This window comes from Haliotis rubra, unplaced genomic scaffold (genome assembly GCF_003918875.1).
Source record: "Haliotis rubra isolate DU_JTF1 unplaced genomic scaffold, ASM391887v1 Scf530, whole genome shotgun sequence".
Taxonomy (NCBI): Eukaryota; Metazoa; Mollusca; class Gastropoda; order Lepetellida; family Haliotidae; genus Haliotis; species Haliotis rubra.
The window spans coordinates 21,607-45,647 of NW_025767225.1; the positions used below are offsets into that span (position 1 = coordinate 21,607).

A 24,041-nucleotide genomic window follows, 5' to 3' on the forward strand; every position below is an offset into this window, starting at 1 on the left:
AGTTCCATAAACAACAAAATGTCTGAAAATGTTCTCAACAAGTTTTATTTCTCCTCAAACACAACAAATATTCTCACCTTCATACTGAATTATAAACAACGCGACGACGTGAACGTCACACACAACGTCAGTGTCAGTAACAACCTGTCCTCCATCACTGTCTACATCAACACTACATTCACTTCACTGTGTACCATGTGTTACCAGGAGATCCGACAGTTGATGATGTCGCCTGTCTCTCGCCATGTCGGCCGCTGTCTTCCCGTCGTTGTTCCTGACGTTGATGTCCACCCGCGTCCCGAGAGACAGGACAAACTCCACTGTCTTGCTCTCTCCTCCCCTCACAGGCCCAGTGAAGGATGTTGTCACCACCATTAGTCACCAGTGACACATCAGCCCCTCGACTCACAAGGAACTTCACCACATCCCTGTGTCCCCACCGTGCTGCCCACAGCACCGGTGTAATCTCTTCCATCCTCTACTGTTGATGTCCATCCCGTCCAGAGACAGGACAAACTCCACTGTCTTCCTGTCTCCTCCCATACAGGCCCAATGAAGGATGTTGTTACCCATATCGTCCACCAGTGACACATCAGCACCTCGAATCACTAGGATCGCCAACACATCCCTGTGTCCCCACCATGCTGCCTCCATCACCGGTGTAATGCTCTTCCATCCTCTACTGTTGATGTCCACCCCGTCCAGAGACAGGACAAACTCCACTGTCTTCCTGTCTCCTCCCTCACAGGCCCAGTGAAGGATGTTGTTACCGTCATCGTCCACCAGTGACACATCAGCACCTCGACTCACAAGGAGCTCCACCACATCCCTGTGTCCCCTCAGTGCTGCCCACATCACCGGTGTCATCCCGCCCACACTTCTACAGTTGACGTCAGCCCGACCTGTGTCCAGGATCCGCTTCACCTCCGCCAGGTTCCCCTCACTGCAGGCGGAATGGAGGTCTTGGCCTGTCCGGGCGTCTCTCCGTGCGGGTGTCGGTGTCGCTGTAACACAAAGTTAACTCTGTACACAGGTCGGACATCTTCATCTTACAGCTACATTGTTCATGTCTAACACTGATGATACAAAACACTAGTAACACCATCTATACAACTGACAGCAACATGGCTACAGGGGACAGCAACATGGCGGGTGTACAGGGGGTCATAAGAACTGACAGCAACATGGCGGGTGTACAGGGGATCACAAGAACTGACAACAACATGGCGGGTGTACAGGGGATCACAAGAACTGACAGCAACATGGCGGGTGTACAGGGAATCACAAGAACTGACAGCAACATGGCGGGTGTACAGGGGATCACAAGAACTGACAACAACATTGCGGGTGTACAGGGAATCACAAGAACTGACAACAACATGGCGGGTGTACAGGGAATCACAAGAACTGACAACAACATGGTGGGTGTACATGGGGGTACCACAAGAACTGACAGCAACATGGCGGGTGTACAAGAACTGGGGACCACAAGAACTGACAGAACCATTGGCGGGTGTACAGGGAATCAGAAGAACTGACAACAACATGGTGGGTGTACAGGGGATCACAAGAACTGACAACAACATGGCGGGTGTACAGGGGATCACAAGAACTGACAGCAACATGGCGGGTGTACAGGGAATCACAAGAACTGACAGCAACATGGCGGGGGTACAGGGAATCACAAGGACTAGTTGATGTTTTTCACACATTAGTCATTTACATGAATAGAATGTCATCTAACAGTTCTAGCACAGTTTCGTGTGTTTGTGGAGAGTGGTCTGCCCACTACAACACACGTGACATTGTCTCCACCCACCTCGTGTGTCAGGTCTTGAGGGGTCCCCAGACATCGGTGTGTCCCCTCTCCGCTCGTGGCTGTGGAGACAAACAGGAGGGTTAGAATAAACACTAGGTCATTAGTCTATAAGTGTGGTCACTGATGCAACTATTAAATGTATTCTGACATTATATACATTGAATGTATTCTGACATTATATACATTGAATGTATTCTGACATTATATACATTGAATGTATTCTGACATTATATACATTGAATGTATTCTGACATTATATACATGGAATGTATTCTGATATTATATACATTGAATGTATTCTGCCATTATATACATTGAATGCATTCTGACGTTATATAAATGGAATGTATTCAGACGTTATATAAATGGAATGTATTCAGACATTATATACATTGTATGTATTCTGAACTTATATACATTGAATATATTCTGACAATATATACATTGAATGTATTCTGACATTATATACATTGAATGTATTCTGACATTATATGCATTGAATGTATTCTGACATTATATACAAAGGGTATTGTGCTGATAAGGTGTATCCCCGCTGATGTTAGATTACAAAGGACTGAAGATGTATATCAACTAACCTCATTGTAAAGAATATATTCTATATGAAGTGATAATTTCACAAACGATAAATCTCTCCACTAGATGACTCAAGGGTTTGTTTTTGAAACAGAAAAAGCTTTCTTACACATCTGATGAGCTGACAATATATCATGTATAGTATTATTGTATACACAATGCGACTAGCACATCTGGTCCACAATATTCCTCCACCTACCGTGTACATCAGACTCCTGTGAAGACCAGGTATCAGTGCTATCCCCTCGCTCGAGGCTGCAACACAGAATATGTCATGTAGAATGCTTCAACACCGAATATGTCATGTAGAATACTTCAACACCGAATAATAATAATAATAAGTGCATTTATATTGCGCTATTTTCCATCCGTTGCGGTTGCTCAAAGCGCAGGTATCAAAGGGTAGAACTTGGAGAAGAGATGGGTTTTAAGTTTGGACTTGAAGACAGCTAAAGATGGGGAGGTTTTGATATCAAAGGGAGACAGTTCAGAGAAGGAGCACAGAATGAGAATGATCTCTGGCCGAAGGATTTGAGATTGGTCCTGGGGATGGTAAATAAAAGTTGATCATTGGATCTCCAGGTTTTGCATGAAGTATATTTCTGGAGAAGTTCTTTTCAGATATCCTGGTGCAACATCATGGTAACAGCTGTAGGTCAGGGATAACACTTTGAACTCGATTCTAGCTTGTACTGGGGAGCCAGTGGAGATTCATCAATATTGTCATGTAGAATACTTCAACACAGAATATGTCATGTAGAGTACTTCAACACAGAATATGTCATGTAGAATACTTCAACACAGAATATGTCATGTAGAATACTTCAACACAAAACATGTCATGTAGAATACTTCAACACAGAATATGTCATGTAGAGTACTTCAACACAGAATATGTCATGTAGAATACTTCAACAAAGAATATGTCATGTAGAATACTTCAACACATAATATGTCATGTAGAATACTACAACACAGAACATGTCATGTAGAATACTACAACACAGAATATATCATGCAGAATACTTCAACACATAACATGTCATGTAGAATACTTCAACACCGAATATGTCAGGTAGAATACTTCAACACAGAATATGTCATGTAGAATACTTCAACACAGAACATGTCATGTAGAATACTCCAACACAGAATATGTCATGTAGAATACTTCAACACAGAACATGTCATGTAGAATACTTCAACACCGAATATGTCATGTAGAATACTTCAACACCAGATATGTCATGTAGAATACTTCAACACAGAACATGTCATGTAGAGAATCACTTCAACACAGAACATGTCATGTAGAATACTTCAACACAGAATATGTCATGTAGAATACTTCAACACCGAATATGTCATGTAGAATGCTTCAACACCAGATATGTCATGTAGAATACTTCAACACAGAATATGTCATGTAGAGTACTTCAACACAGAATATGTCATGTAGCATACTTCAACACAGAATATGTCATGTAGAATACAGAATATGTCATGTAGAATACTTCAACACAGAACATGTCATGTAGAATACTTCAACACCAGAATATGTCATGTAGAATACTTCAACACCGAACATGTCATGTAGAATACTTCAACACAGAACATGTCATGTAGAATACTTCAACACAGAATATGTCATGTAGAATACTTCAACACAGAATATGTCATGTAGAATGCTTCAACACAGAATATGTCATGTAGAATACTTCAACACCGAATATGTCATGTAGAATACTTCAACACAAAACATGTCATGTAGAATACTTCAACACAGAATATGTCATGTAGAGTACTTCAACACAGAATATGTCATGTAGAATACTTCAACACAGAATATGTCATGTAGAATACTTCAACACATAACATGTTATGTAGAATACTACAACACAGAACATGTCATGTAGAATACTACAACACAGAATATATCATGCAGAATGCTTCAACACATAACATGTCATGTAGAGATACTTCAACACCGAATATGTCCGGTGCAGAATACTTCCAACACAGAATATGTCATGTAGAATACTTCAACACAGAATATGTCATGTAGAATACTCCAACACAGAATATGTCATGTAGAATACTTCAACACAGAACATGTCATGTAGAGATACTCTCAACACAGAATATGTCATGCAGAATACTTCAACACCAGATATGTCATGTAGAATACTTCAACACCGGAACATGTCATGTAGAATACTTCAACACATAATATGTCATGTAGTATAATTCAACACAGAATATGTCATGCAGAATACCACAACAAAGAATATGTCATGTAGAATACTACAACACAGAATATGTCATGTAGAATACTTCAACACAGACTTTGTCATGTAGAATACTACAACACAGAATATGTCATGTAGAATACTTTAACACAGGGATATGTCATGTAGAATGCTTCAACACAGAATATGTCATGTAGAATACTTCAACACAGAATATGTCATGTAGAATACTACAACACAGAATATGTCATGTAGAATCCTTCAACACAGAATATGTCATGTATAATACTTCAACACAGAATATGTCATGTAAAATGCTTCAACACAAAGTGGTTCTCGTCAGAGACGTGCAGGAGATTGACCTGAAACAACTACACCAGTGCACCAGTACTGTTGCTAAACATATGTTCAGAATTATTATTTATGATGCAGGTATATAGCTTGAGTGATGGTTCTTGGGTGGTTATAATACGCCATTCCAGTAAGTCGCTGTGTCTTTGTTCAGTTTAAAATGATTTTAAAAATATAAAATTGTCATTTTATTTATTGATGAGAGGTTATTTAAAAAGTACATTGGGTCAACTAAGAAAATCATTCCTAACAAATTCACCATAGATAACATCATATACATAAAAAACGTAACACTACCCACCACTATCGTCCTGGTTGGATGCCAACAGCGTCTCTCGCCTCCCACCCACTCTATCTGTGTTTCCGAGACAGGTGCTGAAAATAACAATATAATATGTAGATTTATGTGTATGGTATTTCTTTCCACCCATTCAGATGGAAGTCTGTTCCTGCAATCTCCAAAATGACTCACTGGTGGGAATTAGAGTGTCTGGGTTCGAGTCTGGCAGAAGGGGTTCGTGAGGCTGAAATGGCTTGGACTTTATACACTTGTCATATTACTGTCGTATTTTCAAATAATGAAAATGCTGCATACGCATGATCAACGTGACGTTCACCCAGTGTTTGCTTCCATCAGTGCTATTATTTATTTGAAACTCGGGCGAATGTTCAAACTGACTGACATGGTTTACTATGATCAAGCCTTGGCGACACTAGTCACACCAAGGGGCCAGCTATGACGTCATTGTGACGTGGCTTTATTTGAAGCATGACACTCGCGTTGAGTTTGGCGCTCACTCGCTTATTCAGACCCGTGTCAGTTATATTCCGGACACTGGACGTAACTTCCATACACTTACATGTTAATTTAGTGTAGCATAAATAATTTTCATGAATATAATTTTCGTATGATTCAAGTCAAATTCTGCACATTTGTGATGAACCATCTTACCTACAATCACATAATTTCAGTTTAATTTTCCGTTGCTTATCTATCGAATGGCAACAATTTAATCAACATATGTAAACAATCACCAGGTGAACAAAAATGTTTGAACATATGTTTTGGTTGTGAGTAGGATATTGTTAATGGAGGTAATTCTATTTGCCCATTTGACATCACCAGCTGTTGCCGGGAGAAGCTATGGTTTTGGTAGTCATAACATGATGTAACATCGAGAAAGCCCACCTTAGTAATTCCTATGTAGTCTATTGAGACAATTGTCTTGTGATTAAAAAGAACATTTTCACTGAGGTCTGTGCCCAAAATGATATTGTTATACTATTAATCGGCATTACACACCGATACATGTAGCTGACTTGTCGTGATTCACATTTAACTGTCGGTAAACACAACTCTTGTGCCATTTGACTGAAAAAATGACATTGGTATGCTCTTTATCATGATGATGAATTCCTACCGTTAGAGGTACCTGACGAGTCGTGATAGAGGTATCTGACGAGTCGTGATAGAGGTATCTGACGAGTCGTGATAGAGGTACCTGACGAGTCGTGATAGAGGTATCTGACGAGTCGTGATAGAGGTATCTGACGAGTCGTGATAGAGGTACCTGACGAGTCGTGATAGAGGTATCTGACGAGTCGTGATGCACATTTTTTATGCACTGTGGGTAGACACCATTTCCATTTAAATATGAACAGCAGCCAAATTGAAATGTTGACATAACGCCCCTGTACTCTGTATTTCTATAGCGTTTATTTATATCCATAACGCTCTTTCTCTCATGCTGTCGCAACTGAACTTGTGAAGTCACAACAAGTAAGATACTTCTGTAGTCTGTATCAGTATCCAGTACACTGTTACTCTCCGGCTGAATGCATACTAATTCAGACTTGAGCTCGTCACTACATGGCTGGAAAAATGCCGATGTACAAAGTTTAAGTGCAAAGTCCAAATGGGTTTATATTCACTGCATTAATATTTTAAAACAGAAAATGTCATAGCACCAAATTCAAAAGCAAGCAATTCGTTATTTACATAACATAATTACAATTTATGATACAGATCAACATCCCTCAGGTAGTTAACAATGAGATGCCCGCTCACGCGGGAAAACAGATCTTTCAGATTTGTGGCATCATAATGGGCATCACTTGCAGTTGAAAATTCTGCACAATTGTCCAAGAGCGTTCGTTGGGGCCACTCTCGGATGGCAGTTCAGGATGGTGGACAAGAGACGGAAGTCAGCAGTATAGTTGAAGACAGCAGCAGCCATGTTTATTATGGTTGGGGAATAATGGTCGAAATGGTACATAAGATGGAAATCACGTGACAGAACGCACATCGGGACCGAGTGGCCAATGTTCCCGATGTGGAGACCCGCTCTGTCACTTACACACATTCAGAAGTCGGACGGCGATTCTTCATCGTCGACGTAGTCGTTGGTGAGGCGACGGCCTTGGCCGACGCCCCGACTAGCCGCACAGTCCGTCCGCTTCGGTGGATGATCTGGGCCAGTTTCCTCGCCTCGTCACTGACTGGTCTCCTGACTGGTCTCCTGACTGGTCTCCCTGCTTGACCATGTGAGTCCGGTTTTATGCATAGGGACATTACGCCACGTTGTGCAAGGTCACTGACCTGTGCACATGTACATACATAAGATCCGCCGACGTGGGGAGATGTTAATTGACATTTACTGATGGCATTGAGAATTAAGGGTCCTGCCCTGAGGGGGGTTTATGATAAAAGGGCTACACCGAATGATTGCTGAATACATTAAACAGACAAAGGGGATAGAATTTCGGTGCACTTTGGATATATATGGAAACAATTATGTTGTTTGAATATATGAAGTTTTACAGAAACTTATTGAAATGGTTTACTCTATGACAACACCCCTGAACGTCGTGGAGCTTTTGTCTTCAAATGCGTTTTTTCGGAAAATAGTGACAATATTGGATGTACAAGTATACAGTAAAATACATGGGACATTGACGGGTTGACAAATATTTGGTACAGGCATTGATCATAAGTCAAATGATCGTAATGGCATTAGATTAGTTATACAGGAACGTCAAGGTAATACATAAATCGAATTGTCAACATTGGTCAGGTGTATACACAAAACACAAGTGAGCGGAGATTCCAGCTCGTACAAAAATACAGGTGAGCGGCTGTCCAGCTCGTACAAAACAAACATAATATTGGTCGTTTCCACACAGTCGGAATACCTGACTGATAAGTACACACAAAAACATAATGTGCGTAATACGTCGTCGTTTGCATATGAATGTAATATTTTCATGACAACAGTAAGATCTTTGAAATTGGGAGTCTTATATTGGTGAGCCTAGACTCGGCAAGGCTAGCAGATGTAGATGTGATCTGCAATAAAAGTAGAATTGGCATGAGAAAAAAAACGAAACCTAACCAACTTCAAAAGTCTAACCGAAAGTTAATGAAAAATTAATTCAAGTGAAATTGGCTCGAAGATATTTTAGCGAATTGTATATTGTGTGCCAGAGACCATAAAAGTATTATGCACAAGGGCTAAACTTTCACCGGTATCATAAATAAGCACAAAAACACGTTTGCAAAACGAAGAAGTAGGATATAGACTGGATAATCAGTCTCCACTAAATAAGCTTGGCAAGCCATAACTTATTATACTTCTACGACTACTATTACCACATGAAAAGATTTAGCCGTTTTTCACAAAGAGTAAATATGGTTTTGCATAACTCGTAATAAGCTATTGTCTATAACAATCGTTATAGAGGAACAAATTATTAGAAAAATCCTTGAAACCGGGAGTCTGATTTGAATGGGACGACTCGGAACCCGCAGATAGCGTTGATCTGCATTAAATGCGTATATGCGTAGGGCGTAGTATATGTAGTAGAGTAAGAGCCTAACCGATTTCAAAAACTTAATCTAATAAAGATGTACGTCTCATAACATCACATACAGATTGCAATATATACTCAATAGATGAAAAATACGACAAATATAAACGCACGTGAAACAATGACTGGAGAGGATTCCACATACCTGGCATGAACAAGAATGCCGAGAGAAAACGTATAAACACAAAAACGTTGAGAGAGTTCAAAAACGTTCACATACATTGTCACACACACATAATGTGAAGCACTTGCAGAAGAATCTTGAGGCTTGTTGACATGATCTTGAAGGGTGGCGTTGATGGTTTTACTCACAATTATATGGACTTTGCTGGGTTTGGTTGTTGTCGATGATTTTGTGAAGTTTGCTGGCTATGGGCTGCTGTCTCGTTGATCGTCGGGTCGGATGAGCTGTCTGTTGTCTTCTCCGTTCTTCCGCCAAGATGGCGGCCGGCGTTGACGCTGCTCTTGTCTATCACCATCTCTGAACTACCGGTTGCTTTGCTGCGAGTTTGGGTAGGGAATCGTGCGTGAGTCACAGCAAACTCACGCTACCCGGATATTTCTCCACCATCTGTCCAAGAGCGTTCGTTGTGGTACTCTCGGACGGTAGTTCAAGAGGCGGAAGACAAGGTATAGATGAAGACAGCAGCAGCCATGTTTATTATGGTTTGGGAATAATGGTCGAAATGGTACATAAGATGGAAATCACGTAACAGAACGCACATCGGGACAGAGTGGGCCAATGTTCCCGATGTGGAGACCCGCTCTGTCACTTACACACATTCAGAAGTCGGACGGCGATTATTCATCGTCGACGTAGTCGTTGGTGAGGCGACGGCGTTGACCGACGCCCCGACTAGCCGCACAGTCCGTCCGCTTCGGTGGATGATCTGGGCCCTTTTCCTCGCCTCGTCACTGACTGGTCTCCTGACTGGTCTCCTGTATGGTCTCCCTGCTTGGTCTCGTGAGTCCGGTTTTATGCATAGGGACATTACGCCACGTTGTGCAAGGTCACTGACCTGTGCACATGGGCTTCACATATTGTACCCATGTGGGGAATCGAACCCGGGTCTTCGGCGTGACGAACGAACGCTTTAACCTCTACGTTACCCTACCGCCCCATCTTGTGTATGAACGTATATTGAATAAAGTATTGGGCATTTACTGATTCTGTTATCAGCTCGCCTGTACCCTCATAGCGTTATCGTGTAATACCTTTGCATTGATATAAGTCGCATCTTATTTCAAGCATCCCTCCTTAATTAGGAACTGACTTAAAAAACGCAGAAAAATACTGTAAGCGGAAAATCGGGAAACATGCCACAGTAGGCTTCGAAGTGTCATAAGCGAGGTCAAGGTACTGTTAATATTTAACAATGAAAATCTCAGTAATTGCAAACATTTTAATGACACTATCACAGTTGTTACCACTTGATGTCAAGATTTAGTTTTGTATTTTCACATTACCATCAATATATTTCTTAATATCCACCACATAAATCTTTAACCAACTCATGGTTACATTACTTTTGCCTCCCCTATTTAGTATCTGAGATTGTTAGGTGGGGACGGCTGACCCACTGCATCAATGTATACTTGTGCTAATTTCACGTCATTAATATATATCTGCCGGACACTCGTCACAGCATGTACTGGCTACATAGTGCACTACTTTGTGTCTTTGTGGTGTTTGTTTCTGTGAAGATTCCTAAGCTAAAGATGTAATCCACCTACAAGCAACCAATATGTGAATGTGTTGAAAGTATATATATTGTTGTGAGCAGCATCGCATACACATTTATGTAAATATCCATGGCTAAATCAAATTCATAACTAAGAATACGGATGCGTATTATGATTAGAAGCTCCATTAACCAATTACAATGCTCTGTCTGAATAATTTGCTCCAGACACACAAATATTATTGAACAACTGTTCCTGATCACAGCTTGTACTCACAGAATACACTGCTGTCCGAGGGTTGAGGATCACCAGGCCTCCGCGATGACATCACCATGCCTGAAGCAAACCGAGGAACGTGGGAGAATCAATGCTGCTTAATAGCAGTTAAAAGTATTTATCTATATACTATATTCAAACCTCAAAGCCTATTTCTGGCAAACTACATTCAGCTTAATGGCCCAGTACTCATAGATTCCATCATCAGTTTCATCACGGTTTTTTCAACTATTACAAATTGTAGCTATATACTTTTTTCAAATGAGGTCCTGTCGGATGGCCTTTTATGGAGGCCGCTAATCACAGTGCAAGTGTTTGTGTTTTGGACCATGTTAATAGCTTTCAACACATCTGATTCTTATTTCGACGTGTAACATACATTTGCGGATATTTTTTCAGGAGAACAGTTGACTTGTAATTTGATCTGTTTATGAAGGGTGGGACTTTTCCCTGATTTATGGCAAACACCTGGCATCACTTTGTAATTCATAAACACGTGATATGTCAATAAATAGACTTTACTTTTGGCAGCTATTTCTCATGGACATGGAAAAGGCTTTCTCGCTTTTATTCAACCTTCCAACAATACGACGTACCTTGCATCTCTTGTATTTTTTTCATCAACGTAGCTTCCATGCGGGAGAGATCCTACAATACACATACAGATTTCGTTAAATGCACGTTTCTGCATTTCATGGACATGTTTTCAAACAATGAACGTTCCAAATTGTATATATTTACAAACACGTTCCGAATGCGTAATCACATAAAAGAAACTCAATTATATCGAGATGGATGCGTGTGCTATTTGTTAAAGACAGAAACGTGCCCAGGTTGGTTGCTGGCCAAGATCCTGATAATCGAATGTGTTACGGGTACCTGTGTATCCTGACCATCTCGAGGAGAACCTAAAACGAAAAGATTAAATGATATATACATACAATATATATACTACTCTGTACGGAAATATTAGCAGTAGAATTTGCCATGATTCACAAAATCTGTTCATTATCAAAGCAACAGCTATGGCTGATAATGTAATAATGTATTATGTTAATATTCCATGTAGGTGGCTACATATAAGCCCAGGTATGGCTGGTTATCATTGTCAGGCTATGCCCACTCATCAAAATGGATACCAAACTCGGACACCTTACACCCATAATGCTGAACATCAGGCAGGGTTACAGTAACACGTTTAATGTTTCTTTGACGTGACCAGAAGACACATTACCATCTACATGTAGATAACAGAGCCAAATGTTCATTAGAGATAGTTTAAGAGCATTAAGTTCCATTTGAGCCGGAACTGCTGCGCATCGGTCGCCATGAAAACCTTTGAGCTTGGTTTTGTACCTCTTAAACAGATTCAGGTGATATTAATAGTGGAAACCCAACGTGAACCTCAGATTCATTAGTTCAGAATGTTTAGGAGAACATTGTATTTTACAAAGTCAGTTAATGCATGTTCAGAAAATTCAGAACCATGGTCAGAGGTAAAATTTGGATGTATGCGTTAAGCACCACGTCTACCTACTTATATGCCCCCTTAATTTGTCGAACAAAATTCTACAGTAATAGCCCCAAAATATGTTTCAAAATTATTTTATTGATATAAAATTGTAAAGCTTATGGCTTTATCTGAGGGTAATCTGGCTTGAAAGTGAAAAAGTGATGGGTGCATACACAAATTCACCATTGAAAACATAAAAATATAAAATTGGAAGTTTTAAAGTTAAAAGGGATGTAGGCTAATGGTTTTCACCATTATTGAATGGTTCAAACGCTACTATAACGCCAATGTACGTTAGTGCATGAAATAATATGTTCCCAATGCTCATACACCCTAAATTATAGAACCAATCATGTCATCTAATTTGCAATGTGTTCGATATTATGAGCATGTAATTTGGTTAATTGTGTCACATTATTTAACTTTTAGTTATTATGGGACTCAAATGTTTGAAGATTGGATTGGAACTCACATCTAAACTTAGGCTATGTAATTTTACCTGTTAGGAGTAAATTAGAGTTACTTCCCTTTGGTTTGCTTACGGCGGAAGACCGTGGGATTCCAGTTTGCTGGTTTAATGGATACTCACAAGCCTTTTTATCTCAGTAATTTCTGTACCGTAATAATATGTATTAACCCTTATTATTGATGAGAAATTTACTGTCTAATCTGTTCATCCGTATACAGGAGTCAAAACAATAACATGGAATGGAATTAGAATCCGTAACTTTGTACTTCTATGTCAGGTACAGATCAATATCAGTCAGAGAAAAAGTACAAATCTGAAAAGTCCCTAATAGCTAAAGGCGGCAGTTGACACCTAGGGTTTTGTTTTTTTGCATAGATCCATGAAACACGTACACTTTCAAGATGGTGCTGACAAACACACCACTTCGACCAGGGTAAAAATCACACAATACGTAATAGTGAGTGAGTGAGTGAGTGAGTTACGATTTATAATCACATCGGCAATATGACTTGAACAATTTTCAACTCATAATAAATGCAATCAAATTATTAAAAAAACTGTTGACGAGGGACAGTAAAATAACTACATCCGGCACCCTGTCTAAACCGGCATTTTATTTCGGTCCTATGGGGTGCCGGTTTAGACAGGTATCACTGTATATTATCTCAGATAGAGAATTAAAACTAGCATGTATCTGTAAACTTAAACAAATTTTATGAACAATACAATATATAAAAACGTGATAGAGATCACAAGCAACTGACCATGGGGACTTACAGCACCTTTGCTATCTTCATGGCAAACCTGGTGTTTGTGTCTACAGAGTTTCATGAATGAACTTAAAAAGATGTGGTCCAGTGAAACACACCAGTATTAACAGGGTCAAAGTCAAACCTGTTGTCACGGAAACATAAAAAAACAACATTTTCTTAAAATTCCTGAATAGCAAAAGGCACCAATTCAACCCTTGGTTAAGACATGGTTTTGGAGTTGTCCGCAAACCAAATCTGATCCCCACCTATTTGAGACAAAGTAAAAATCGTTTCCATGGATATTTTACCAATGCCAAAACCCCGCAGATAGCAAAGGGCACTACTTCTGTTTTTATCTGTTTGATAAATCTGATTTTATAAATTTATGTAACCTCTAATCAGGAGGGCAATAAGTTTACAATACCTTTACCCCCTTTGTTGAGAGTGCTCTTTACAATCTGAGCTGATAACTTAAACTACTAATTATAAAACATTTATCTAATTAAGCAGCATTAATCAAAATTTATCTAATAACTCTATTTCTTATGAAAAGGCAATGATTAAATTTGAATGAATATTAAAAAGATCCTTGAATGTTGAAACCATGAAATAGTTATTCCTTGTGATGAAAATAATCAATACAATCGGGCAGGCATGCCTGACCGTGCTGCTATCATCACAGGGGGTACAAACCGGAGGACCCTCGCATTTAAATACTAGATATTCATGAGCATGTCTTGTATGACCAATGCGAAATCGTCACATAACGACCTCTTCAAATGACTGACAACCCAAGTAAGTATAGATGGTTTTGTTTGATTGAATTTATGTATACCTACTTGGGCGTCCCACTTATTCATCATTAGATCACAGATGTAAGATCTAATCGCAGGTATAAAGCCGGAGTATGGGAAGAGAAGTGGTGCCACATATTTAACGAGTGATGCTTCAGCAGCCAAATCTCCATCTCCAACATGGCTGGGTAACAAAAGGAGGAACATTTCGTAGTAGGCTGGGGGTGTTTATAAATATATTTAAGATCTGGTAATAGGGGGTTGTCTTTGCCGTGCAAATAAGCTGTTATCTGGTAATCTAGAATCTATTGTTCGGGATCCAATGACAGTGGCACAAGCAACAGCGTTACCATTACTGGATTTAATGTGTTAATCCTACTTCTTGTATGCCCTGCCGTGATATTGCTAAATTATTGCTAAAAGCGACATAAAACAATACTCACTCACTCACGACGTTTGGTGGCTGACGCTTTTCCAGAAGATCGATAACTCACTGTTGACCTAATTATAATCATCTTGCAGCACGCAGTTAGTGTTTCTTTCTGAGTTTTGTTGACAAAATGAAAATCGTACACATGCAAATTTCACATGATACACCTATCATCTTCAAGAGCGATTACTCTAGAAAAACTATGGGCCATTCATTATTATCATATCAACATTGATTGACTCCGGTACATCTCCCATTTGTTTCAGCCGTAAATTAGAAATGAAGTTCCCCTACTTTTTTAAGAGTATATAATGTTGTTGAGAATTTAATATAGTCTTATTAAAATTCAATAGGAAATGTATACAGTATCAGAACAACATTACTCAATGGAGTCACAGCAGTCTCAGCGCCAGTTTGAAACACCTGAACCTCCTGATATACATGTACATTGGCGATGTTCTGAATACTTGATACAAGCATAACTCATCTTTTTTTCTAATGTGATAGTGCTGAAATATTGCTAAAATCGTTGTAAAACCGAATTCACTCAATCCAAATTGTTTAGTGATTTTTATATGTACGTGGCACATCATATAACTACAAAAGGCTGTTGAGAATTTAATTCAAATACTTATTATATAGTTAATGATAATCTTATTTGAACCAGAAGTTTGAACTTTAATGGTTTATTATAGCTTTGACTTCTCCCTTGCAAAACTATATAATGATGTCTCCCCGCTATGCAGAGCGCGGAGTTTTCATGTAGCCGAGACAAACGTCATGGTCCACCGAGTATCACTCGCCTATGAGCAAATTTGTGTAAAGACATCACTCGTCAGGTATATATTATTAATTTTATATCAAGACATAAGTGTAATATGGTAAAGTAACAACAAGTTGTGAACATTAAATGTAAATTAATGCGGTTGTAGTGTTGGTTTTACACACTGTTCTCAGTTTTCGTGCACTGCGATGTGCAAGGTAAACATTCATGTGAATTTCTTAGTTTTCATATGAGCGAAGTAATTATCGTTCATGTCTGAGCGGTGTTTGGTGCGAATTGTTCAATATAATTTGCTAGAACTGTTAATTTTGCATATTTTGTGGAAGACGTAAAGAGCAGTGATATTGATACACCAGTGTCGGTGTCAAGGTATAATCAGACAGACAGACAGACAGAGAATAAACCTGTCTGTCTGTCTGTCTATCTGTATAATCAGTATTCAGCAATAGAGTGGATGCATTGGCTATTTATGTCAAATACATCACATAATTTGATAGTATATAACTTTTATGTCCATGTTAAATGTGAAGGGATGTGTGTTATTAGCACTATCACAGCTAATTTCAGCTATCAACTAAAGCTTGCTGTAAGCAAGTGTGTGATGGGAATAGTTAGAAGATTACTTCACAAATTGTTGTGTTCTCTTTGGCTTGCGCACCAAATATTTTACTTTTCAAACTCTCCTACAGTTGCAGTGCCAAGAATCTACAAGAAGCGTTAGTAAAATATGTCCACACCCCATATTCCACCTGGTTTAGCTCCGGCAATATTCCAGCTATCTTGTGACGGTCGATGAACAAACACATCTGGAGCTGTAATCGTCGATTTTTGAACGTATCGTGTTTTGTCTTAAATAGGATAGCGAACGTATAGTGTTGTAAGGGAAACTTTGACTTTGACCTTGGATGTGATTGTGGTGAATATGTTTCAAAAGAGGTTTAAAGTGTAATCATGGATATAGGGGATAGCCGTTATGTATAATATAGAACATCATTGCTTCACACCATTCTCACATGCAGTCCACAGATATTGATGTACAAAGGCATCCGTTATGAAAGAAGGCCACAAAACGTCCCTACTACCTGGGCAGTGAAATTTTATTATTACACAGTTAACTTCTAGCAGAGAATCAGGACGGTCCACGTTAAATGGTCAAGTATTTCCGGCTTTAGTGATGGTGAGGGACGGTGTTTTATGTGCAATGTCGGATGCTGCTGCTGCTACACTACAGTCGATGGTTGTAACCTGGATGGAGCAGCTTTGCAAGGAGATAATTACATAGTATGACCAGAAATTATTGAGAATAATAGGAATATGTTTAATTCGATTTCCAGTATAAACAACCTTGACCACCTATCAAGTGATTGGTTTTATTCAAGAGAGACAACTCCGTTAATCCCTTTTCATTAGTTTGTGAAGAGTTATCCCCTTTGTTTACTTGCTAGCAGACGACATTTTCAGTGATCCTCAGTATGGATGATTTAGAGAGGAGGAAGTTGGTTTTAGAGCATTATAACAAGGACATCAGATCAGCTAAAATGATTTCAAATAGAACAGGCATCCCTTTGTCCACTGTTTATTGAGTTTTGAAAAATATTGCAAATGGATATGGCATTGAGCACCAGGAAGGCGCAGGTAGGCCCAGAAAAGTGAGTGTCGGTGACAGGAGGCGGCTTGGTATTCTTGTTTCTAAAACAAACGAAGGAGTTTAGAAAACTTAAGGCTGGATATGATTGATAGAGGAAGTGTGTCTGTCTGTAAGGAGACAATTATAACTGAGCTGCATGCAATGGGTTGGCAGAAAAGTCGAGGAATTCTATCACCAATCATGAAACCCTGAACAAAAGGAGCGAAGGTTGAACTGGTGCTTACAGCATAGAAATTTTAATTGGGACAATGTGTTTTTCTCAGATGAAAGTTCCGTGTGTCTGTTTCCTAATACACTGAAATTCTGGACCAAACAAACTGAAAACCTTTGTATCAGCGCCCCAAAGTACAGTCCGAAATTTAACGTGTGGGTGGTATATCTGTGTTAGGGCAACGCCCTCTGTGTATTTGAAGGGAATATGAACAGTGAGCGGTACACAGATATTCTGGAGGTACATTTACTTCCATCTGCTCACGTGATCTATGGAAAGTTTTGGATTTTCCAGCAGGACAACGACCCAAAACATCGTTCTAAGCATTCACAGGCCTGGTTTCAGACCCAAAATATGACATTATTACATTGGCCAAGCTATAGCCCTGACCTAAATTTAATACAAAATGTTTGGGGACTTATGAAGGAAAGTGTCAATAAGAAACATCTGACAAATATTGCTGAAATGAAAGAAGAGATGGTCCGATATTGGGACAAGCAAGGACCACGACTTTCTAACTTCTTTGATCAGTAGTATGCCCCGCCGCATTGAAGCCTGCATTGCTGCCCCATGGTGACTTGACAAAATACTAACTGTTCACGTGTCTTTGAATCTGGAGTTATGTCCTGCTAATATTCACATTTAAGACGCGAGTAATGAGGAAAAAGAAAAAATACAATCTTTAAATTCTCAATAATTTCTGGTTGTACTGTATTTGTCAAAGTGTCACCGTGTATCATACCTCCGAGACAACTCTGCCAAGCTTCGGCATCATCTCCATCTGAAGACCAGAAGGAAAATGAGATATATTGATTCCGTTTATCGATTCTATGTTGATGTGTCATGACTGCTCTGAAGTATAAACCGATCTAAATGCAACCACAAAATTGGGGCTTTTCAATATTTATTGTCAAGGACAGGATTTCCGGGCTATGATGTTTAGTGGGTATGTATGCATCTGTTAAAGCAAATGTGTGGGTTTTGTATCGAAAGTCAGGCAACACATAACACACAATAGGCCGGTGATACAAGAACATACCAAACACACATAAATATACCAAAGAAGGCAACTCAGTAAGTCGCCGAACCTGATGAAATGATCAGTTTCAGTGGCATGTTATGATAATAATATGTCACCGAATCTAGCATGGAAATCCAACAGATTTCTATTGGGAGACGTACAGACACACCGCGATGACAGATTCACAGGATTGTCCACTGTATACTTGAAGTACTTATTGGAACTGTCAACTCTGTGAAATGAGTACAGAATATATTTACCTACTTAAATTTTTCTTCTTCTTCTTCTCCTTCTTTCTGCGCCTAAAATAGAAACGAAAAACAAGAGCAACAGTTATCCATGAGATTAATATTGGTAAATGTAAACACCTCAAGGACGCTCCTTCACCAACACCCATGAGCCTCAAGATGACTGACATGCATGGGGTTCTGTGAACTAGTTCAGCATTGAAAACGGGTAAATTGCATTACTGCATCAGCTTCGACTGCATTATTTGTAACAGGGTAGCTTGCCATCCTCTTAAAACCATGTTACTTGAATCATGTTTGGTGTCCGATGTTGAGACTGAACCGCATAACATTTTTGCATGTGTACCAAAATAATCTTTAATAAAATACTGTCTAACTCTCCTTTTTTACATGTAAGGCATTAAACTTAGAAACGTGTCCGGCTGTTCGAACAGCCATGATGATCTATTCCGAACCAAAAGGTCTGTCATAGCAAATCAGCTGTTGATGAAGTGTCATTGCTTGGACGAATTGGGGATTTTATGGTCAGTTGTTTGTGGAACACAATAGTATATGTACATTCATATTGCAGCATATGCCTTTCTTGTAAGAATAATATATAAAAATACTTTTCATCATTATGGACGATCGATCGACTTTTTCAGATAATATTTGTCACCTTTACTAAAGAAAGGTACAAACGTATTAAGACACATGGATAAGCATGTGGCTTCAAGTGGTCAACTTTTGGACTGACTGTCTGACTGAGTTTAGTTTTACGCCGCTTTTAGCAATATTCCAGCAATATCACGGCGGGGACACCAGAAATGGGCTTAACACATTGTGCCCATGTGGGGAATCGAACCCAGGTCTTCGGCGTGACGAGCCAACGCTTTAACCACTGGGCTACCCCACCGCCCCCAACTTTTGGAAGAAACCACAGTACACGTACTGTGGCAAACAAATGATGCATCGTTCTGGTATAAAACATTTACAATAATATAGCCCACTTCTGATTTTGTAGACCCATGGAGATCCGTGCTAGGTTGGTCTCCAGTATCCAATGGCGGGATCGGGTGGTCAGGCTCGCTGAATTGCCTTGACACATGTCATCGTATCCCAACTGTGTAGATCTATGTTCACGATGTTGAACACTGGATTGTCTGGTCCATATTATTGAGTTATTTTCATATGACGTAGCTCGACACAGATTTGTCATTTCAATGAATAAAGGACGATTATTTCAGGCCACTGTCATATAGCTGGAATTCTTCTGAGTATGATGTTAAAAGATAGGCAAGCAATACGAAGCCAAGCTATTCTTTGAGATTTCATGAATTCATTGATCTTTTTACGATAAATACAGTAAGGGCAGAGCCGAAAAGGACAGAGACTGTGGCGATGACCTGGGTTTCAACATGTTTCACTCATGATGTGTTTAGTTTATTGTGGTCACGGTTTATTCACTGTCGCACTGATCTATCGGAGGTTACTCCACATTGTGTATTTCCTTCTTCATAAATCATGTTTAATGAAAACCGAGTGTTCTGGATATTTCCCAATTACTAATTCATTTTCATATCAACTGTCACAAGTGGTGACCCTGAACCTGACGATAACAGCCAAAGGATACTCCCATCAAGGCACACAGGTCACTCTTATCCTTGACCAGAGAGGCACATCACAATGATTGTTAAATGAAGCGGGATTTTCAGTTCAAGTCTGTATTTTGTCCCGATTAATAGGATCGGTTGGTTAATATGGCTGATGCTGTCACTCTGTGCCTGTTGTGTGGATCGATGTCCATGATATGGATTGTCTGGTTGACTGTCAATTATTATTACTCGCCAGTGGAAGATAACGTGATGTACTATTTCTACGGCAATATTACACTAATGTAATACCGCTAGACGTATCACATCATAGTAATGACGTCACACTTCTATTACCTCTATCACAGTGGTATTGAACCTTGCTGAAAGCCATCCCACTGTAGGCAGATTCTATCAATTTATGTTTGGGAGTAATAGACAGAATACTAAAATTGCTTACATGAAATACAATTTTAATTAAACTCGTATAATAAATATGGTATTACACGGAAGGGCGTTTGGTATCCTCTACCTATCAGAAGGTGAATTAATCACAGGCTACTATCATAAAACTGGCATATTGTCAACTGGCGATAAACAGCAAATGAACAAAACAAAGAGTTTGTTAGAACTTACCATATGAAGATAACCACTGCGCCCACAAGGATAAGGATAAGGACAAGTACTGTTACAACAACTGGAATGATGACCTGGGAACTGCTTGTCGGTGCCACACCTGTGGTAACGGTTGTGTGACTGCTATAGGTAGTACCTGCACTGCTAGAGGTAGTACCTGCACTGCTAGAGGTAGTACCTGCACTGCTAGAGGTAGTACCTGCACTGCTAGAGGTAATTACCTGCATAATGATATATAAACACATTAATGAGAACTTGTACATACAAAGTCCTCAACGTTGAATAACAAACAGAAGGGACGATAGCGGTTAAGCAGTTCCACACATCTTGGTAACATTCTACAAATGACACTCTGAACATTGTACATCTATTAAAATATAATACAGCTTTTAAATTAATGTATCAAGGTAATATTGGAAAGAGAATTTCAAATTTGTCATCGTTCACATTACATGTTCAGCTTCCTTTCGTTTGAATTAATGTTTTAAACTTATTTAACCTTGATGGACGATGGTAATCCCATTGTAAATCTCACAGAAGACGCCGATGTGATTTTCTATACAGCCCAGTGTACAATGTCCATTGTGCTGATTACAGATGTTTCCTAGGCAAGTTTTGCTGCACGGTTCATCACACTGGTCACCGTACACACCCGCTTTGCATCCTTCGAAGCATTCTCCGGTTTCTTTGTGACATTTCACTATGCCATTTGGAAGAGGATAACAGTTTTGAGAACAATTTTGACTACAACCATCCCCATATTGTCCAGGCTCACATTCCTCTTCACCTTGAACAGTCAGATCTGAAATATGTTGAAGGTGATCCACATTTCAAGTTTTGTCATACCACAGATAACATACCCTTTCAGACATATACTTCAATGATTTGTTTGAGTGGCATTCTAGAAGTTGGTGGTATAGGGATGACAAGACTTTATGGATGATCAACTTCTTTATTTTAACAATGGCGACGTTTCGGTGTGGATTCTTACACCGTTTTAAAGCATATAGGGGAATGAAGAAACCAAAGTAAAAATCTTAAAATCTGTGAAATTCAGCTTTTGATGGGCTTACTAGATCTAGAAGAAATTGTATTTAATTATAGCTATAAGTAAAACTCATATTTTGTATGCAGAAAACTAGAGTAAACTCGTACTCGAATAGATTTAAAACATCTAATATTTTTTAATATCTATTTGTTCAAATTACCATACTTCCAGAAAAAACATATTGTTACGTGTTTATATATGTTTATTTAGGCGAGTTATTTGTTTGACAACGTCAAAATTGGTGAACAAACAAATACCACACACAACGTTGATTTTCACTAAGATAGACTTAGGACAAGTCAGAACCTATCCTAGTATCTGTCATAAGTTAGGATATCCTAGCGCTATGATACTTTTCGAGAATAATATAGGACACCTATCCTAGACCCTAGGATCAAAGTTCAGTTATCCTAGGGTAGGATCGCTTTCGAGAATAGGGGCCCAGAATACTAAACTCTCCTCTGTGAAATACCATTATATTTTTATTCTAAGCGTGAAAGATTTGAGTATCACACTCGCTTTCGCTCGTTTGATTCTAAACCATTAACTCATTTCAACTTCAAATGGTATTACACGGAAGGTGGTTTAGTATCCTGTATGTCTCAGTGTTGTTCATACCCAAGGTATGAAGGTACTACAGGGTGATACAATCCTATGGACTATCTGCCATATTCTGACAGTTGACAGTTGGAGATTGCGACACATCTCACTTTACATCTCAAGTTACAAGAAAACCAGCAATTGTGTGGAAATCATTCTTACGGTTGATACTCAGCCTGTTAGGGAAACTTTACCACTGTAACATATGTTATATTTGGGATTACACTTTCTTAATAAAGGACAGATTCTAATATTTTTTTGTTGGGAACATTTACACTTATCAGAGGGGTACACAAAGACTACGAGTTGTCCGACTTCATTTTGGGGAGCGGGTTAGCCGGCTGACTTTGTGTGCTGACGATTAGGTGCCTGACTCTGAGGGTGTGGATTGGAATCCCGAATCCCGGATGGTACTCAACAAAAGTATTAGAATCTTTCTCCCGCATTGCATATCTGAAACAGCATTAAGCATCTCTTCATATGATATATCTTTGTCAAGGTTGTCCATAAAGCTGGTCCAATAGTTTGTGTACTCACTGGCACGCTCGCTGTTCCAGGCGTATCTTACTCTGGGGTTTATAACGTGTGACAAGGTATCAGATGCTGATGACTCAAATATTGTCAAAGAGTACGATACAGGCATATGTGTGGATTCTATTTCATCCCGCACTTGGAAACTACTAAATAAGCAGAGAGCGTTATCGGAACACAGGACGTAATCAACGGTACTTTGTCCGTCATTGGCGAAACATGTTTTCTTACCATCATGATCATTTAACAACCGACCGTTACATATCCGTATTCCATTCCTTTGCAGAAGTTCATAACCACGTTTGTGATCCACATGATCCTGAGACATGCGCTGGGCAATGTTGTCGTCGCTAATGTATCCAAGATCATCCTTTATAGGCAGGTGTGTCGGGTCGTCGTTCAGTATATAATCAGGCAGGGGAGCAGTTTGGGCGTTGAAATCCCCTGTATGATGATGAGACAGTCTGTAAACATGGTTCGGAACTTCCTCATATCGTCCTCAAGCTTATCAAAACCGGTTCCCGAGCGTAATCGGTGGATCCACTGGGTGAAAAGTACACCAGTCCAAAGATTACACACATGTGTGGCGTTGAGTAACATGATATTCACAGAACCAGTACTGTTCAATACAGTCACAAATGGAGATAATCTTGACTTCAATAGTACTGAAAGTCTACCAGAATTACGTATAGCAGTCGTCTTTTTTCCTCCCGCCTGGTGAAACTGTTCTTATCCCCTAAAAGGTAAATACGTCACTCTCCTCTGCCCACGTTTCCACCATACAAAAAATATCAAAGGAATGAAATAAAAGTCTCTTACCACAGGGTTTATTTAACCGTCTTTTCAATCCTCCACAGTTCTATAAACAAAAGGTGAATATATCCTGTCGGATATTCATCGTAATACTTGTCGTGACGTAACACAGAGAACATGTCTTCCTTTACCC

The 24,041-nt window shown here is 39.4% G+C and overlaps 1 protein-coding gene across 1 annotated transcript; it reads right to left on the bottom strand.

The window, feature by feature from the left end:
* Window positions 1-292: 292 nt before the first annotated feature.
* Window positions 293-23,592, bottom strand: LOC124253050. The gene is made up of 10 exons (XM_046686772.1): window positions 23,327-23,592; window positions 21,416-21,718; window positions 20,917-21,115; window positions 18,726-18,763; window positions 18,183-18,221; window positions 16,319-16,429; window positions 11,719-11,747; window positions 11,436-11,487; window positions 10,840-10,899; window positions 293-1,004 (listed from the first exon to the last, which is right to left on the bottom strand). Exons 1-10 carry the CDS (start codon window positions 23,421-23,423, stop codon window positions 418-420), a joined length of 1,515 nt encoding a protein of 504 aa, XP_046542728.1. The 5' UTR covers window positions 23,424-23,592; the 3' UTR covers window positions 293-417.
* Window positions 23,593-24,041: the final 449 nt, after the last annotated feature.

What these genes read in the sequence shown, in the direction of transcription:
- LOC124253050 (XM_046686772.1), bottom strand. Translation starts at nt 23,423, where the DNA reads ATGTCTCAGGATCATGTGGATCACAAACGTGGTTATGAACTTCTGCAA. An exon ending in TTGGCAGAGTTGTCTCGGAG is followed by an intron (nt 16,430 to 18,182) that starts GTATGATACACG and finishes ATCCTATTTAAG; the next exon opens with ACAAAACACGATACGTTCAA. An exon ending in TAAACCAGGTGGAATATGGG is followed by an intron (nt 11,748 to 16,318) that starts GTGTGGACATAT and finishes TTTTCGTTTTAG; the next exon opens with GTTCTCCTCGAGATGGTCAG.